Raw genomic sequence first — 13,333 nt, 5'->3', positions numbered from 1 at the left:
ACCTTCTGTTTCTCCCATTCCTGTAGTTTTTTTCCTCTCCAATCCTCTCCCTTTTGTTTCATCTCCTTTGTCATCCTAATCCTACACCCCTTTCTGATTGGGACCTTACTATGGTTCTTCGTACCCTTACCCAACTTTCTTCTGAACCCTTGGCCATCTGTTTCTTATACCATTTGTCCCTCAAGACCCATTTCTTGCTTCTTTTTCCATTGTTCTTGCCATTGACATATCACGTGTCCTTTATCACCACACCTATGTTCTCCTGTATCCATATCACAGTATTCTCAGCAAGATGTTGGCAGCTCATGAAGGTGACATCTATTTCACCCCTATTTCTCTTCCTTCATTTTCCGTTTATATTCCTGTTTTGATCCGGATAATCTCCTCTTTCCTGTTCATGCTTTCTGATGTTATGTTGCCCACATGGCTTCTTTCTATGTTTTACATTTGTTTATCCATTGGAACCGTTCTTCACACAGTAATATTTCCTCTACCACTCTTATGGGAAGGATTTGTCAGCTATTCATATTGGCTTACTTCTTATTGGCTTGTCTTCCAATCCCCATCGTCTTTTCTAAGTGTCCTCTCATCAGACCCAACTCTTCTCCCTTTCCCTGTATGGCCATTTCTATTGTCCATGGGAGAAAATTATTTGGGTTGGCATGTGGACCACACCTAATACATTCATTTCCCATTATCTTCATCATGTGGCTGTTTCCTCCTCATCTGTACCAAATACCACCTTTTGCCATTCTCCACACCTCAGTTCAACTTTGAGTGGGTAAGTTGTTTTTTTCTCTTTCAGGATCACTAGTGCACATGCTAGATCCCACTCTGTGGTGAGGTGATGCCTCTCTAGGTATACTAATCCATAAATCTGTACTGTACAGCCATTCTGGTGTATAATACCCACTTTTGAGATAGGGCATTCCACAAGACTGCTTGAAGCAATTGGGTATTTTTGAAGGAATTTTACAATTGCTTCAGTATTTTAGCATTTTAAAAGAGTTTAGGAAAGAAATTATAATAATTTTCTGAGTTTTTAAGTGAACGTATACATGAAGAAATGGCATAAGTAAAGACGCCTGTATAACGAAATAAGGCCAAGAGCTAGGAAATACAACTAGATGGTTAAGTGGTATTGAGAATCACAAGTTAGTGAATCACGACTTAAGGGTTATATAAAATTAAGCTACGACAGAGATGTTTAGAAAAATGCTAGCATAAGTGATTGGCAGTGATTAATTACTGATGCCAACTTGTTAGTACTGTGGAGGCTATGAAAAAGTTGATGTTATCATGCAAAAGCATGATATATTCCTTACACGACGTTGGTGTACTAGCACAAGTGAGAAGGCTGCCCAGAAAGTTACACATATCGACCAATAAAGTGTTAAAACTAGTGTTAAATAGTTAGGAATACTACTCAGTAGGTCGACAGAATACAAAGAAAATATAGGTTAAAAACTCGTGTCTGGAGCAAAAAAATCAGTAGTTGCTCTTGAGTTGTTAGTAGTTGTAGTTGTTGTAGCAGTTGTTCTTGAGTTCCTTAGAGTTCTCTCCTGGAAGAATTGAAGTTTTCCACTATGAACCTGAATATCTTCAACCTTCAAAAGTATACTGGCCCAACTCTGTTGTAGTATAGAATTGCTATCTCTCTTGATCAATTAATGTAGTTTGTTGACTGAAAGGTGAAAAGTAAAGTTGCAAGAAATTAATGGTTTAGTAAATGTTTAAATATTGATATTAACAGTGTATACTATGTGGAAAGATTTAATAAATGTTGTTATATTTTGTTCTATGTTAGTCTTGGAAACTGTTTCTTTATTCTAACTGTAAATTACCTCGAGTTAGCAACTTGTGAGCTCCTCTTGCCACTGTAATCCTCAACTAAATAAATTTGGTATAATCGGCAGTATAATTGAAACTCCAACTATTAGCCCTAAGTGCGCTGCCTGTTACATGCTAGTAGGTTCATCCTTGCAGTGTTTTGTATTATAATTATGTACATCCCAAACAGTACCAACTCATAGACTATAATGAGTAAAGCAGTGTCAAGATAGCTGCCCATCCCTCCAATTGTGGTTGAATAAATTGGGACCAACCTGCTCTTGAAAATAGGTTTTCGTGGTTACTCATTGTACTGTCTTCATTGTTGCATTTCTCTGGACTCTCAAGTGAAGTAAGTGAGCCCTAGCCACTTACCAGCTCCTAGCAGCTGGGGTGGTGGACCATGGAGGCATCCTCCTGAGTGTGATCAGTCCCATTCAGTTGAGAGTAGGGTAGTGGGATTCTGTTGTTGTAGATGGTGTGAATCCTCCTCCTACTGCCAACAGGATGTACAATATCTAATGCCCATGGTTCTGGACTGGAGACGAACCACCAAAATACAGTTCACCCCTTCAGCTGGGACCCCTAATCCTTCCACTTCCTGGGTGTTGGTTCCTGGGTTGTCTGGTATTGGATTAGAGCTGGACCAGCGGAAATTAGCTGGTAGGGAGCCATTGTTCTACTGCAGACTGGACGATAAATTCCCAATGCTACCTGATTTTGGATTTGAGTGAACCACCACATTGTATTCCTCCTTCCTTTCATTTCTTGGATGTTCATTCCTGAGTAGCCTGGTTTTGGTTGTGTACTGGGTTTGCACTCGTGCCATGCTTGGGTGGTTGGAATGGAAGTTATTTTTCCCTTCTGCTTTCTAAGCTTGAGGTGAAAATAGTTGTGAACTTCTCCTACTATAGGACCAGGAGACAAATAACTGATTGCACCTGGTTTTGGACTGGAGTTGACCCACTGATTACGGTTTGATGTGCTCTAGCCACTCTACACCTTTGGTGTCTCCAATTGCTTATGAATGTGCTTCTTTTCTACCTGATTTAGCAACTCGTATTTTCACAGTAGGTGAAGAGTATATCTGGTTCTCTCTACAGAGAGATGTCACACTCCATGGGCTCTCTTTAGACACTTTCTGAGGTGCTTCTCTAAGTAAATTTTGCATGGGTCCTTCAGTTCAGTGTTGGATTCTAGGTGTTATGTGAGAGGAGGTAAGGTCAATATCAGAAGTTATAATTTTTCTAAACTGAAGATTATCCTGATAGATACCCAATTTCAGTGCGGTTTTTTTTTTTTTAGTGGATTTTTATGTATATATATATATATATATATTACATTTAGACCACTTGTGTGGCCATCATCAGGTAACTATCTCTATTTTGTGAAATACTGCATGAGCATTTTGTTCCAACTTAGAAAACATATTGGGTGACACCTGTTTTGATTTAAATTAGGTTTTAGTTCACGGTTAATTAATGCTTCTTTTATTTTTATTCTATTAATGTTGTTCTCGTTGCATAATATCTTAAAGTTGTTAATGTTAATTGTATGTTGATTTATTGTGCTGTGTTCGTATATGTGTTATGGGAGATTTTTATGTTCTTTGATCCTAATACTTATGTTGCATCCTGTTTTGCCTAGGTAAGTGTTATCACATCAATCACATTAATACTTGTAGGTACTTCTGTCATTGATATTGTCAGAATAAACCTTTTTAAGATGAACTTTGATTTTGGTGCTTGGTTTTTAAATAAAAGTAACTTTGCTGTTTATTTTGTGTTTTTTTTAGGCTTGTTTCCAAATGTTTGATGTTTTTGGTTACATAGCTATGATATGGTAAAACATCTATTAGTGTGTTTGAGTTTGTGCATTTTGTTTCCTTCATGGAGTTTATGTTGTTTTCATTTTCTTTTTTTCTGTTATTGAGTTTGTTTTTGTACTTGGCTAAGGTTTTAGGGACAGTTGTTAATAAATATGTTGGATATTGATTCTATTTCATGCTGCAGATGGCTGTTACTACATATGGTATGTGCTGTGTCATACATGCATGATAATGTGCCAATTTTTTGTTGAATTGAGTGGGCTGAGTCCCACTTTATATAGATATCAATACCAGGTTTATGGAAGATTTTTGTGTTAAACTGTTGGAGTTTCTTTCTATTGTTATATTTATGTAATTTAAAACCTTGTTTTCATTCTCTTCTTCATGAGTGAATTTGATGTTAGAGTGAACATTGTTTACGTATTGTAAAAAATACTGTTGACGGTTGTTGTCTTCAAATCCACAAAATACATCATTGACGTATCTAACCCAGTATGTGAGAGGGTATAGAGCTGTGTTAATGGCCTGACTCTCTATTTTGTGACAAACAATTCACATAATCCAGATGACAAAGTGCTGCCCATGCTTAGGCCATCTATTTGTTAATATGTTTTGTCTTAACGGGTGAAACATATTTTTAGTGCAAAGTGAAACAAGCCTTTCAAAATTTCCAAGCTCAGGTTGTAATACAATTTGTCTTAATTTTGGGATGTCATTTCTAGAGCCAGGTTTCTTGCTTCATCTTTTTGTATTATTGTATACATGGAGACTATGTCAAAACTACATTTTGTGATGATTGTTGAGATTTTTGAGAATGCTTTAAGATTTTAGAACACCTTTAGCCTTGTATTGTTGTCATGCAATGGTTTGATCAGAAAAATCTAGGAATTGTGCAAGTTCATGGCTATAGCTGGCATAAGTGGAAAGAATGGGGTGGATGTCAGTTGGGTTTTGTGAATCTTTGGAGCACCGAACAAACAAGGGGAATGTGCATTGGTGACTCATTAGTTGTTGTACATGTATTCTGTGATCTCATTGTTCTTTTTTAACTTGGAGAGTAGGCTATTCAGTTGTCTTCCATAACATGCGTTAAGGTTTTTGGGTAGTTTTTGAATTTGGATTTTAGTTATTTAATTTATTCTGAGTAAAAAGTAATAATAATGTAGTCATCAGGTATGATAAAGACAATAATTTAGAAATAGAGGCCAAGTAAACATGATAAATATCAGTGAATAAGAGGGATTATTTAAATTTTAGGTATAAAAAAACACTAAAACATATACATACTTCAATTGGAATATATTATTCCAAGATTTATATAACAAAATTATATAAAAAAAATTTCTTTTTACGAAAACATAAGATTTTCCACGGTGTGAATTTGGAGGTATGTTTGTGAAGAAAAGTGTAAGTAATATTTACATTTTGTTGCTGTTAAAGTAACTTCAGTGTGATTATAATGTTCAATGCATGTGTATTTATTTCATTAACAAAGGTGATTTATTTTCTGTAAATGACATTGAAATATGCAGTGGATAATTACTGTAACTTTTAAAAATTTTAAGAAGTATGAAAGCTGGCATTAGTAAGCAGAGGATAACAGTATTCTAATACAATAAAACATGAACAATCAAGTTAGATCAGTTTCATTTTACAAACAAATTTAGTTTATTTTAGTTACCCTTAAAGTATAGCATCTTCTGGCATCAGTAAGTTAATTTAGTATAAAAATTGTAAGGAATTTATTGAAAATTACAGTGTTTACAAGAAAAAAAGATGAATTTGTGTATGAATGGGAAGTTCTGGTCAATGTCCTAACTGTCTTATTCAAACAAGGTATTTTTGTTGATACTGGTTGATGAGATTTGCATAAAAGTTCAATATGGTAATGAAAGTAAAATCTCTTTAAAATGCCTGCTGCTTCTTTTAACTCAATTCAGAAAAGTTAAACTTTGACATTATTAGTAGTATTAAGTTTAAACTCTCTGTAAGTCATATGTATGTATGTATGTGAGTGTGTGTGTGTATATATATATATGTACATATATATTTATTGTTACATGCATCACCTAAATAAAGATTAAAACAATCAAATACTCATTCTATTGTATTAAAGTTTTTTTATTCTTAGGACATTTGGATTACTTACAAAGCTTATACTAGTGGAAGGATTTTGTAATACAGTAGAACTTCGATGAACGGGCGGCTAAAAAAAATGGGCACTGTGCTATTAAGGGCAGACCTTTTCAGTCTCTTTAATTTTTTTACTATTTGTAATCAAGTTAAGTCTTTTAATAATGGGCACCTTGATATTCTGGATGAATGGCAGTGTCTTTAGACTCTTTCTCTATACAGGCACTTGGTACGGTATACCAATAAATTCCAAACATCTCAGAACGATGACCAATATTAAAACACTTGTGACATTTATTGGATTGGCTCTGAACCATATAGTGTAATAAAAATTTTCACAGATTCAAAGCACAATCTTATTCTTCTGGGGAATTCTGTTTTAAACACTGTAGGATACATAAATTCCACATCATGTTCTTGGAGCAGGGATCAAGTCAGCTTATTTCTGTTCGTGTGTTTTGTTGCTCTTGAGAGTATCATAATATGGTGTCACATAAATAGTCTAATGACTCGCACAGTGATTTGTTACTTTATTTTCAACTGATTTCTACTTCAGTCGTTTACATTAAAATAAACACAGAAATTAAATGTGAAATGTTTTGCAGTTCAAACTCTGAAGAGAAGTACTTTGAATCTTTGTGACCAATAATAAAGAAAAAATGGCACAGCTAATCCATTTCCTGAGACCTCCTGTTGACAGTTCTCCATGTCATGGCAACATGCAACTCACAAACACCCATGTCTTGGATACACCAAACAAGATGGGGGGGGGCATAAAATTTAGAAATTTAGTATGGTCGATATGGAATCCAGCCTTGTGTGGCTCATTTTTGATATTAAGAGCACCTTTCTATAGAGGGAATTTGGATGCAGTCAGAAGAGCGCCCTTAATATCAAGTTCTATTGTATTTATTTTATAAAGAAATTATATTAGATGAGCCTGTAATAAGTCTTATTCAGAAGCAAATATCTTTCTTCATATTATTTTATTTAAATGTTTTATAATTTCATTTTAAGGAAAACAAGAAGAAATTCAAATTAATTACCTTCCACCAGTGATTCTACACTTTGAATTAGTAGCAAAGTATCCATCAACTTCCCCGCCAGCTTTTTTGTTGTCAGCTAGCTGGCTTACATTAAAACAGGTAGAGTATAATTTCAACATTGTATCATGTAATTATCTTTTGCTAATACAACATTGTTACTCTCCAAAATAAAGTCTAATTTGTAATTTTCTTTCTCAGCTTTCCTTTGACAATTTATTTAAAATATTTTAGATGGTATATCATAACTTACACAGAAAAAATAGGTAAATAAAATAGAATATTTATTGTTTACTTCTGTCAGACTAGTATCTGCTAAGAAATGTGTTAGTAAACACATCTGCCTTCATTAAGCCTGGTGAACTAAAGGAAATAACTGATGGGAAGAAAATGTGTGTGTGTATATATATATATAAAGCTTAAAAATCTGTCTGCCTTTTTGTCCATTATCTAACTATTAAGATGCTAGGCCATGATTGGACAAGATTGGACTTGTTGATGAGAAACTTTCAACACAGTATTACAAGTCTCATTTAGATGTTGACAGTTGTGGTGTACATGTACTTCATGGTGCTTTGAAGGATGGTGCTGCTGCTTCAACATGGCCCATTTATAAACTTCTGTTGAGTCTCTACAGATTAATCAAAGATTCGCCAGCAAGAGGACTTTACATTAGTCACTGGATCAGATGTTTTTCTTTATAAGTTTTGTTACCATAGGTGGCTGAAAATGTCTCCATTGTAGAGCATGCTATACGAATATGGCCAAACATTGTATAGTATGATACAAAAGTGACAGAAAAAAAATCTACAAATCCTAAGACTAACTTGTATGACACTGTTGCTTCATGTATCAAAGATAAACTGATCATTCCAAAATTGTTGTCATTCACATCCCTCATTAAAGTAATATCACCATTTTTGTTAATTTATCAAATGGACAGGCCTATAATGTCATTTGTTGTGCAGGATATTTTAATAGCAGTGAGCATATTGAAATGTTTCATGAAACCGGAAGTGTTGGACAATATTACTATTTTAGAGCTCCATAGACTTGATATACAGAACAAAACAAACTATAGTTCAAACAAGAAATTTGATCTTGGATTTTCAGTAGAACAAGAGTGCAGTAAAATCCTTTCATTAACTCCAAAGGCCATCAGTGGTATCAAATACATGGAACTGAGAAATGAATTCTGTGATTTTATGGTGAAGCTTGCTAGTAAGATACTGGAAAAATCCCCACTCAAGTATCCACTAGCCAGATATATCACATGCCTCAACCTCGGGAACCATGGCAACATCAAAACAGGACAGTGTGACAAAGATGAAAAACTGCTTGCTTTGTTGGCAAAGGCTAGGAGAATGCCTGGAAGATTAACAGCCTGTGATTACCTTTTGGCCCAGTTTGAATAATTCATTGATGTGGGTTTAATGTACAATCAGTCAGATTTTCAATCATTTTTGCCATACAATGAGGAATGCAGGTTGGATGAATTTTTGTCCACGTTTCTCTCTAAAAATGTCCTCTTCAACAAAGTCTGAAGTGCTATAAAATATTTCCTCCTAATTTCACCTGGACAAGCAGCTGTAGAAAGAGGATTTTCTATGAATAAAAAAAGCGAAGTAGAAAATTTACATAAACAATCCCTCATTTCATAGAGATTAATCTGTGACCATGTTAATACTGTTGTTGGAGTCCTTAATGTTAACATCAACAGCCCACTTCTAACTTCAGCAGGGCAAATGTATATGACCTTTATTGAGGAACAATGGAAACAAAAGAACAGGCAAAAATTGGTAAAAAAATTGTGATGGAGGAAATAGGCAACATAAAAAAAAAGACAACATATGCAGGATGATATTGCTGCTTTGCATATGTCAGCATTCCCATGTGAAAGTTAATGAATAGCTTAGAAGAATTTGTAACGGCTCTTGTTGTAAAGCTAGAAAGCAAGGAAAATTTTGAGAGGTAAGAGAATTTGTCTACTTTTTGTATGTTATTAGTTAGTCTATTCCTTGGTGCATTATTTAATTCAATAAAAATTAAGTGCATTGTTATCTATACCATAAAAAATTAGGGTTAACTCTCTTTGAAACCCAACAAAAAGAAAAAAAATATTGGTTAAGTATTTTATTTCTTGTTTTTTCATGTTTATTCTTTATGTATGATTATAAAAGTAACTAATATGTAAAAATAGGGATCCTTTTAGGTTTGTTAAGATTAGATTAGGTGAAATAAATAATAATATAATAAAAATGTTTCACGAGACACACGCAAGCAGCTCATAGTAGCTCATGGGTAATGTAGTTCATTTGCTTAACGTGAGTATCACATTCCACTGAGTGATTCACAACTTATAATGGTGCGGATAATAGTTAGTCATGGTTCAAAGGGCAATAAAACAATAACATTTAATTAGATATAGATGTATACCGTTACGAGCTTAAAGCTACTTAGGATAAACGAATGTAGTTTCATGTTACAATTTGAAGTTATTCTAGAAAGAAAAATGGGTAATTTAGATTTATTTAGAATTTTTTTTGGTTGTTACAAGGTCAATCAAATTGACCAACCCTGTATAGAGATAGGATAGAGAAAATAACAGATAAAATATAAAGTTTTACTGAAAACAAATGCTTGAAATGTACTTAGGAGGCTTTAGGGATTACACAAAGGAAATTTTTGAGTGAAGAAAAGTATTTTTAATCTTAACTTGGAAATCACTTTTCACACAGACCATTCAAAACAAATACTCAATATATTCATGGATAAATCTTTATTTTGGTTTATTAAAAATATTTCACTGAAAAATATGATTTTTTTATGTGAAAAATTTGTAATGTTAACTGAAAGACTGCCAAATTTTGTGAAGATATAATTACTATATTAAATGTTTGTAGTATTCAATCTATAAAGACTTTAAACCAGTACAAAGAGGTCACATGGTCGGTCAAATTGACTGAGCCCGTGTAGAGAGAATTAAAATGTCTCACTTCTCTTTTTTGAACATGTAGCAAGATCTTTGCTTTATCATTTTTCCCTCTAAGTGTATTTTCTTCTGTTGCTCACTTGTGGTTAGAGACTATCCTAGGTTTTTTCATGTTTCACTTTTTTTTAATGTATTTGTATAGGGCCTTCCTACCTAAGACTTGGGTTGCGAGAAAGAGTAAATTATATTTTTCTCCATTTGAGTTACCTACCCTGACTAATCCAGATTTTGTTCAGAATAACATATTCAGTGTCATTTCATTGCTATATTACATAAACATAATTTTTCAGAGGGGATCATACCTAATGGCAAATTTTGCTTCATGGATCTTACTCCATCCACATTAGCAAATTGGTTGTTGCAACTGATCAGTCTTGTCAACTGAGATGTATCCAGAAAACCTTAAGAGTGAATTTTGGATTACATCTCATCAAATTTCACCATTTGGATGAAGAGGGGCTACAATTCTTGAAGTATATCAACTAATGAAATTGTTAGGCTACTCCCTTTATAACCTTTTATTACAGGAACAGGACATACTATTCCTTCTACTTGTTTATGTCATCATCTCTGTTCCCAATTAAATTACAGGTACTATAAAATATTATCATCCTAACCAACTCTTTTTTTGTATGAACTGAAGATCATCAAAGGAAGGGGTACTCTGCTGAAAAGAATACTTTATTTTTGAGTATCCTTAGGTCCAGTTTTTATGCAATACTTTTTGTTCTCCCTCAAATCCAGTTCTTTGAATTTGTTTAGTTTTTGATTCTATTCTGATACTCTTGACTACATCATTGTTGTAGTCGATATTATTATCTTCTTGCCCTATAACTTAGATTTATAAATATTTCTGTATCATTTTCACTCTCACCAGTTCTAACCTCTTTTTCTTTTTTTTTTCAATGTGTGCATTCTGGACTACAGTATTTCAGAGAGAAGACTACCTGATACAAATTAAATTAATTTTAAACCAGCACTTACCTCTGAAATACTTTTTTATCCACCTCCAAACTATACATAGTTTTCATCACATAAACCATAATTGCAACTTTAAAAAATCTCTGAATTATGGTGGGAAGGAATTGGATACATGCACAATAAGTCACATGGAAAGTGAGAGAATGGAGAATTATGGGTATGTTGTGCATGGTTTGTAATATTTAAAGGACATTCAGAACTTTGAGTCGCCTGTGTGTTGACAGCATGAGAACAAAATAAGAAAAGGCTTGTAGTATTTCAGAGGTAAGTACATGTTTGAAATTCATTTTAATTCTAAAAATATGAAATTTGTAGTTAATAAAATTCTAAGAGATATTTCAACCATTATCATCACATTCTGGATTGATAATGGAGAAATTGTGGCAATGTGGGCTACACAAAATAACATACAATATACATAATATAACATACTATGAGTGTTCTACAAATTTTACTGTAAAGAATGCTGACATAAGTACTAAAAACACATATAAGTTCAGGATAAAGAGAAAAGTGGTAATTAAAATAAGAAAAAGGAGTAAATTATGGTGTTGTGAAGAGAAATGACTAAATGTTATGTTTGAGTTATTTATTTGAGTTTTATCACATTATTAAAAATGCTGATATTAATGGAATAATATAGTTATGGTGTACACCCTTCATGGTCATTAATTTGTAATGTTGTTAGAATTATTTAGTTTATGGAAGTACATCTGTTTATATATATTTTGTTTATTTGTTGAAGTTATCGAACCTTTGCTCTCATCTTGAACATTTGTGGAAGCAAAATGGGGGGGAAGTTGTGCTGTTTCAGTGGACTCAGTTCCTACAGGAGGAAACACTTACTTTCTTGGGAATTAATAGGTGCCTTGATATAACTTCCCTTATGACTTGGAAACCCAAAAAAGTTTACAACATTGATGGTAAGTAGTATCAAATTATTCAGTACTTTAGAAAATATTTCTATTGCTTTTAGCTACATCTGTTACATGTAAGTTTGTTTTCTTTGTATATTTAATCAGATAAAGGTTATTTAACCTGCTTTGTAAAAGGTATATTATTTGTTTATTATTATTTTCCGTAACAACATTTCTATACTGTTATTACTCTTTTATTTTGGTTTATTGTTTATTATTGTACTTTTGTTATAAAAGTTGTTTAGCATTTTAACTTAATGTATGGATGTATTTAGGACTAACCTAAATCTTCTAAGCTGATAAAACCTTGTGAGATATTAGTGGCATTACAGCCAAAAATATCATTAACAATGAGGGCACCAAACTGATGAAACAATGCATTTCTAATATTTACAAGTAAAAATATATATTTATTTAGCTATATTTTTTGCCAGGGTTCTTTTTAGTTTTACTGTAAGTACATAGCTTGCTCTCATTGGAAATTAATATTATGTAATAATTTTTAAATATTTATTCTTCACTGCTACTGAGTTCAGAATGTTTTTTAAAATATTTTGAATGCTTAAGTTTTTGATGCATTTTCATGTAGACAAGTGTATAATATCATTAACATATATTGATGGATTTGTGCAAAAAACACATATAGTAAAAGAAGTACTATGATAATTATCAGTATTTAATTTGTTTCAAAAAATAAGGCAAATTTAAAATCCTGTCTTTGTATTCCTACTGAGCTTGTATTCATTCTTGGCATGCTTATGCTCATGATTAGTTGGATACCGAGTATTTTTTGTAAAAATATTCTATTTTTATGTATAATTTATTGGAAATGTAAATTAAAGTTAAAACTTGAAATTACTAATATTCTGGTTAGAATGCCACTGTGTTAACCCTTTTGATATGGGTCACAGGTGAATGGCTATGTCATCTCGTTTGTTGACTCACATTCTACATTTTATTGAACTACTATTTTATGAATTTATGTCAATAATTTTGGTATCAAACTGTAGATTATAATTCAAATTTTAGAACTATACATTACCCAATTTGTTAATTTAAAAGTAGATATTAAAAAAACACAGATAAACATTGGTTTTTGTGTATCACATGGTATTTTGAATGCAGCACTGGTTCAAATTAGATGTTTGTGAAGTCAAAATACTAAGTCTGTAGTTTCATATGAATTAGAAACTCAAATTACAGATATTGACAAGCTAGAATAAAAAAATAAGAAGGTCTTATCTTTTCTATTTGCTAAGATATTGCTCACGTAATAAATCAAACATAGTGGCACCCCCGCCTATCTCTTTCCATTTTTGGAAACACTCCCTTATATACACTCACTTCTATATATGACATTAATAACCAATCAGAAGCTCAGAATGACCCCTAGTGGAGTTCTCCAGAATTTTAACATGTTTGGACACTATCTATTTCTTTTGAACCAAGATTTCAAGGAGGTAGGTTGTGTCTTTAGTCTGCTCAAAATTTAATATTTTTTTAAACTGAAATACAGCTTAGTTACTAAGCTTGATAAATTATTGTGGAATTCTGTAATATTGATATAATAATTTATAATTTTTTGGTTATTCAACTGTATATATATATG

General features: G+C 32.7%; 1 protein-coding gene across 8 annotated transcripts in view; it reads left to right on the top strand.

The window, feature by feature from the left end:
- The window catches only part of LOC106457509 (E3 ubiquitin-protein ligase RNF14-like), a 109,936-nt gene that overhangs the window by 29,903 nt on the left and 66,700 nt on the right, over window positions 1–13,333 (top strand). For 7 of the 8 annotated variants that reach the window (XR_002610185.1, XR_002610184.1, XM_022383478.1 and 4 more), the window contains exons 3-4: window positions 6,809–6,936; window positions 11,553–11,730. Coding sequence is in view for 6 of the 8 variants with exons in the window: in XM_022383478.1 (XP_022239186.1) it covers window positions 6,809–6,936; window positions 11,553–11,730 (306 nt within the window). In the remaining 2 variants the exon portion in view is untranslated. The remainder of the gene's footprint in view (window positions 1–6,808; window positions 6,937–11,552; window positions 11,731–13,333) is intronic. The other variant, XM_022383479.1, reaches the window with a different exon arrangement.

The sequence above is a fragment of the Limulus polyphemus genome, unplaced genomic scaffold (genome assembly GCF_000517525.1).
Source record: "Limulus polyphemus unplaced genomic scaffold, Limulus_polyphemus-2.1.2 Scaffold340, whole genome shotgun sequence".
Classification (NCBI taxonomy): domain Eukaryota; kingdom Metazoa; phylum Arthropoda; class Merostomata; order Xiphosura; family Limulidae; genus Limulus; species Limulus polyphemus.
Note: the sequence above shows the minus strand (reverse complement) of the source record. Positions and strands in the feature narration are given on the sequence as shown.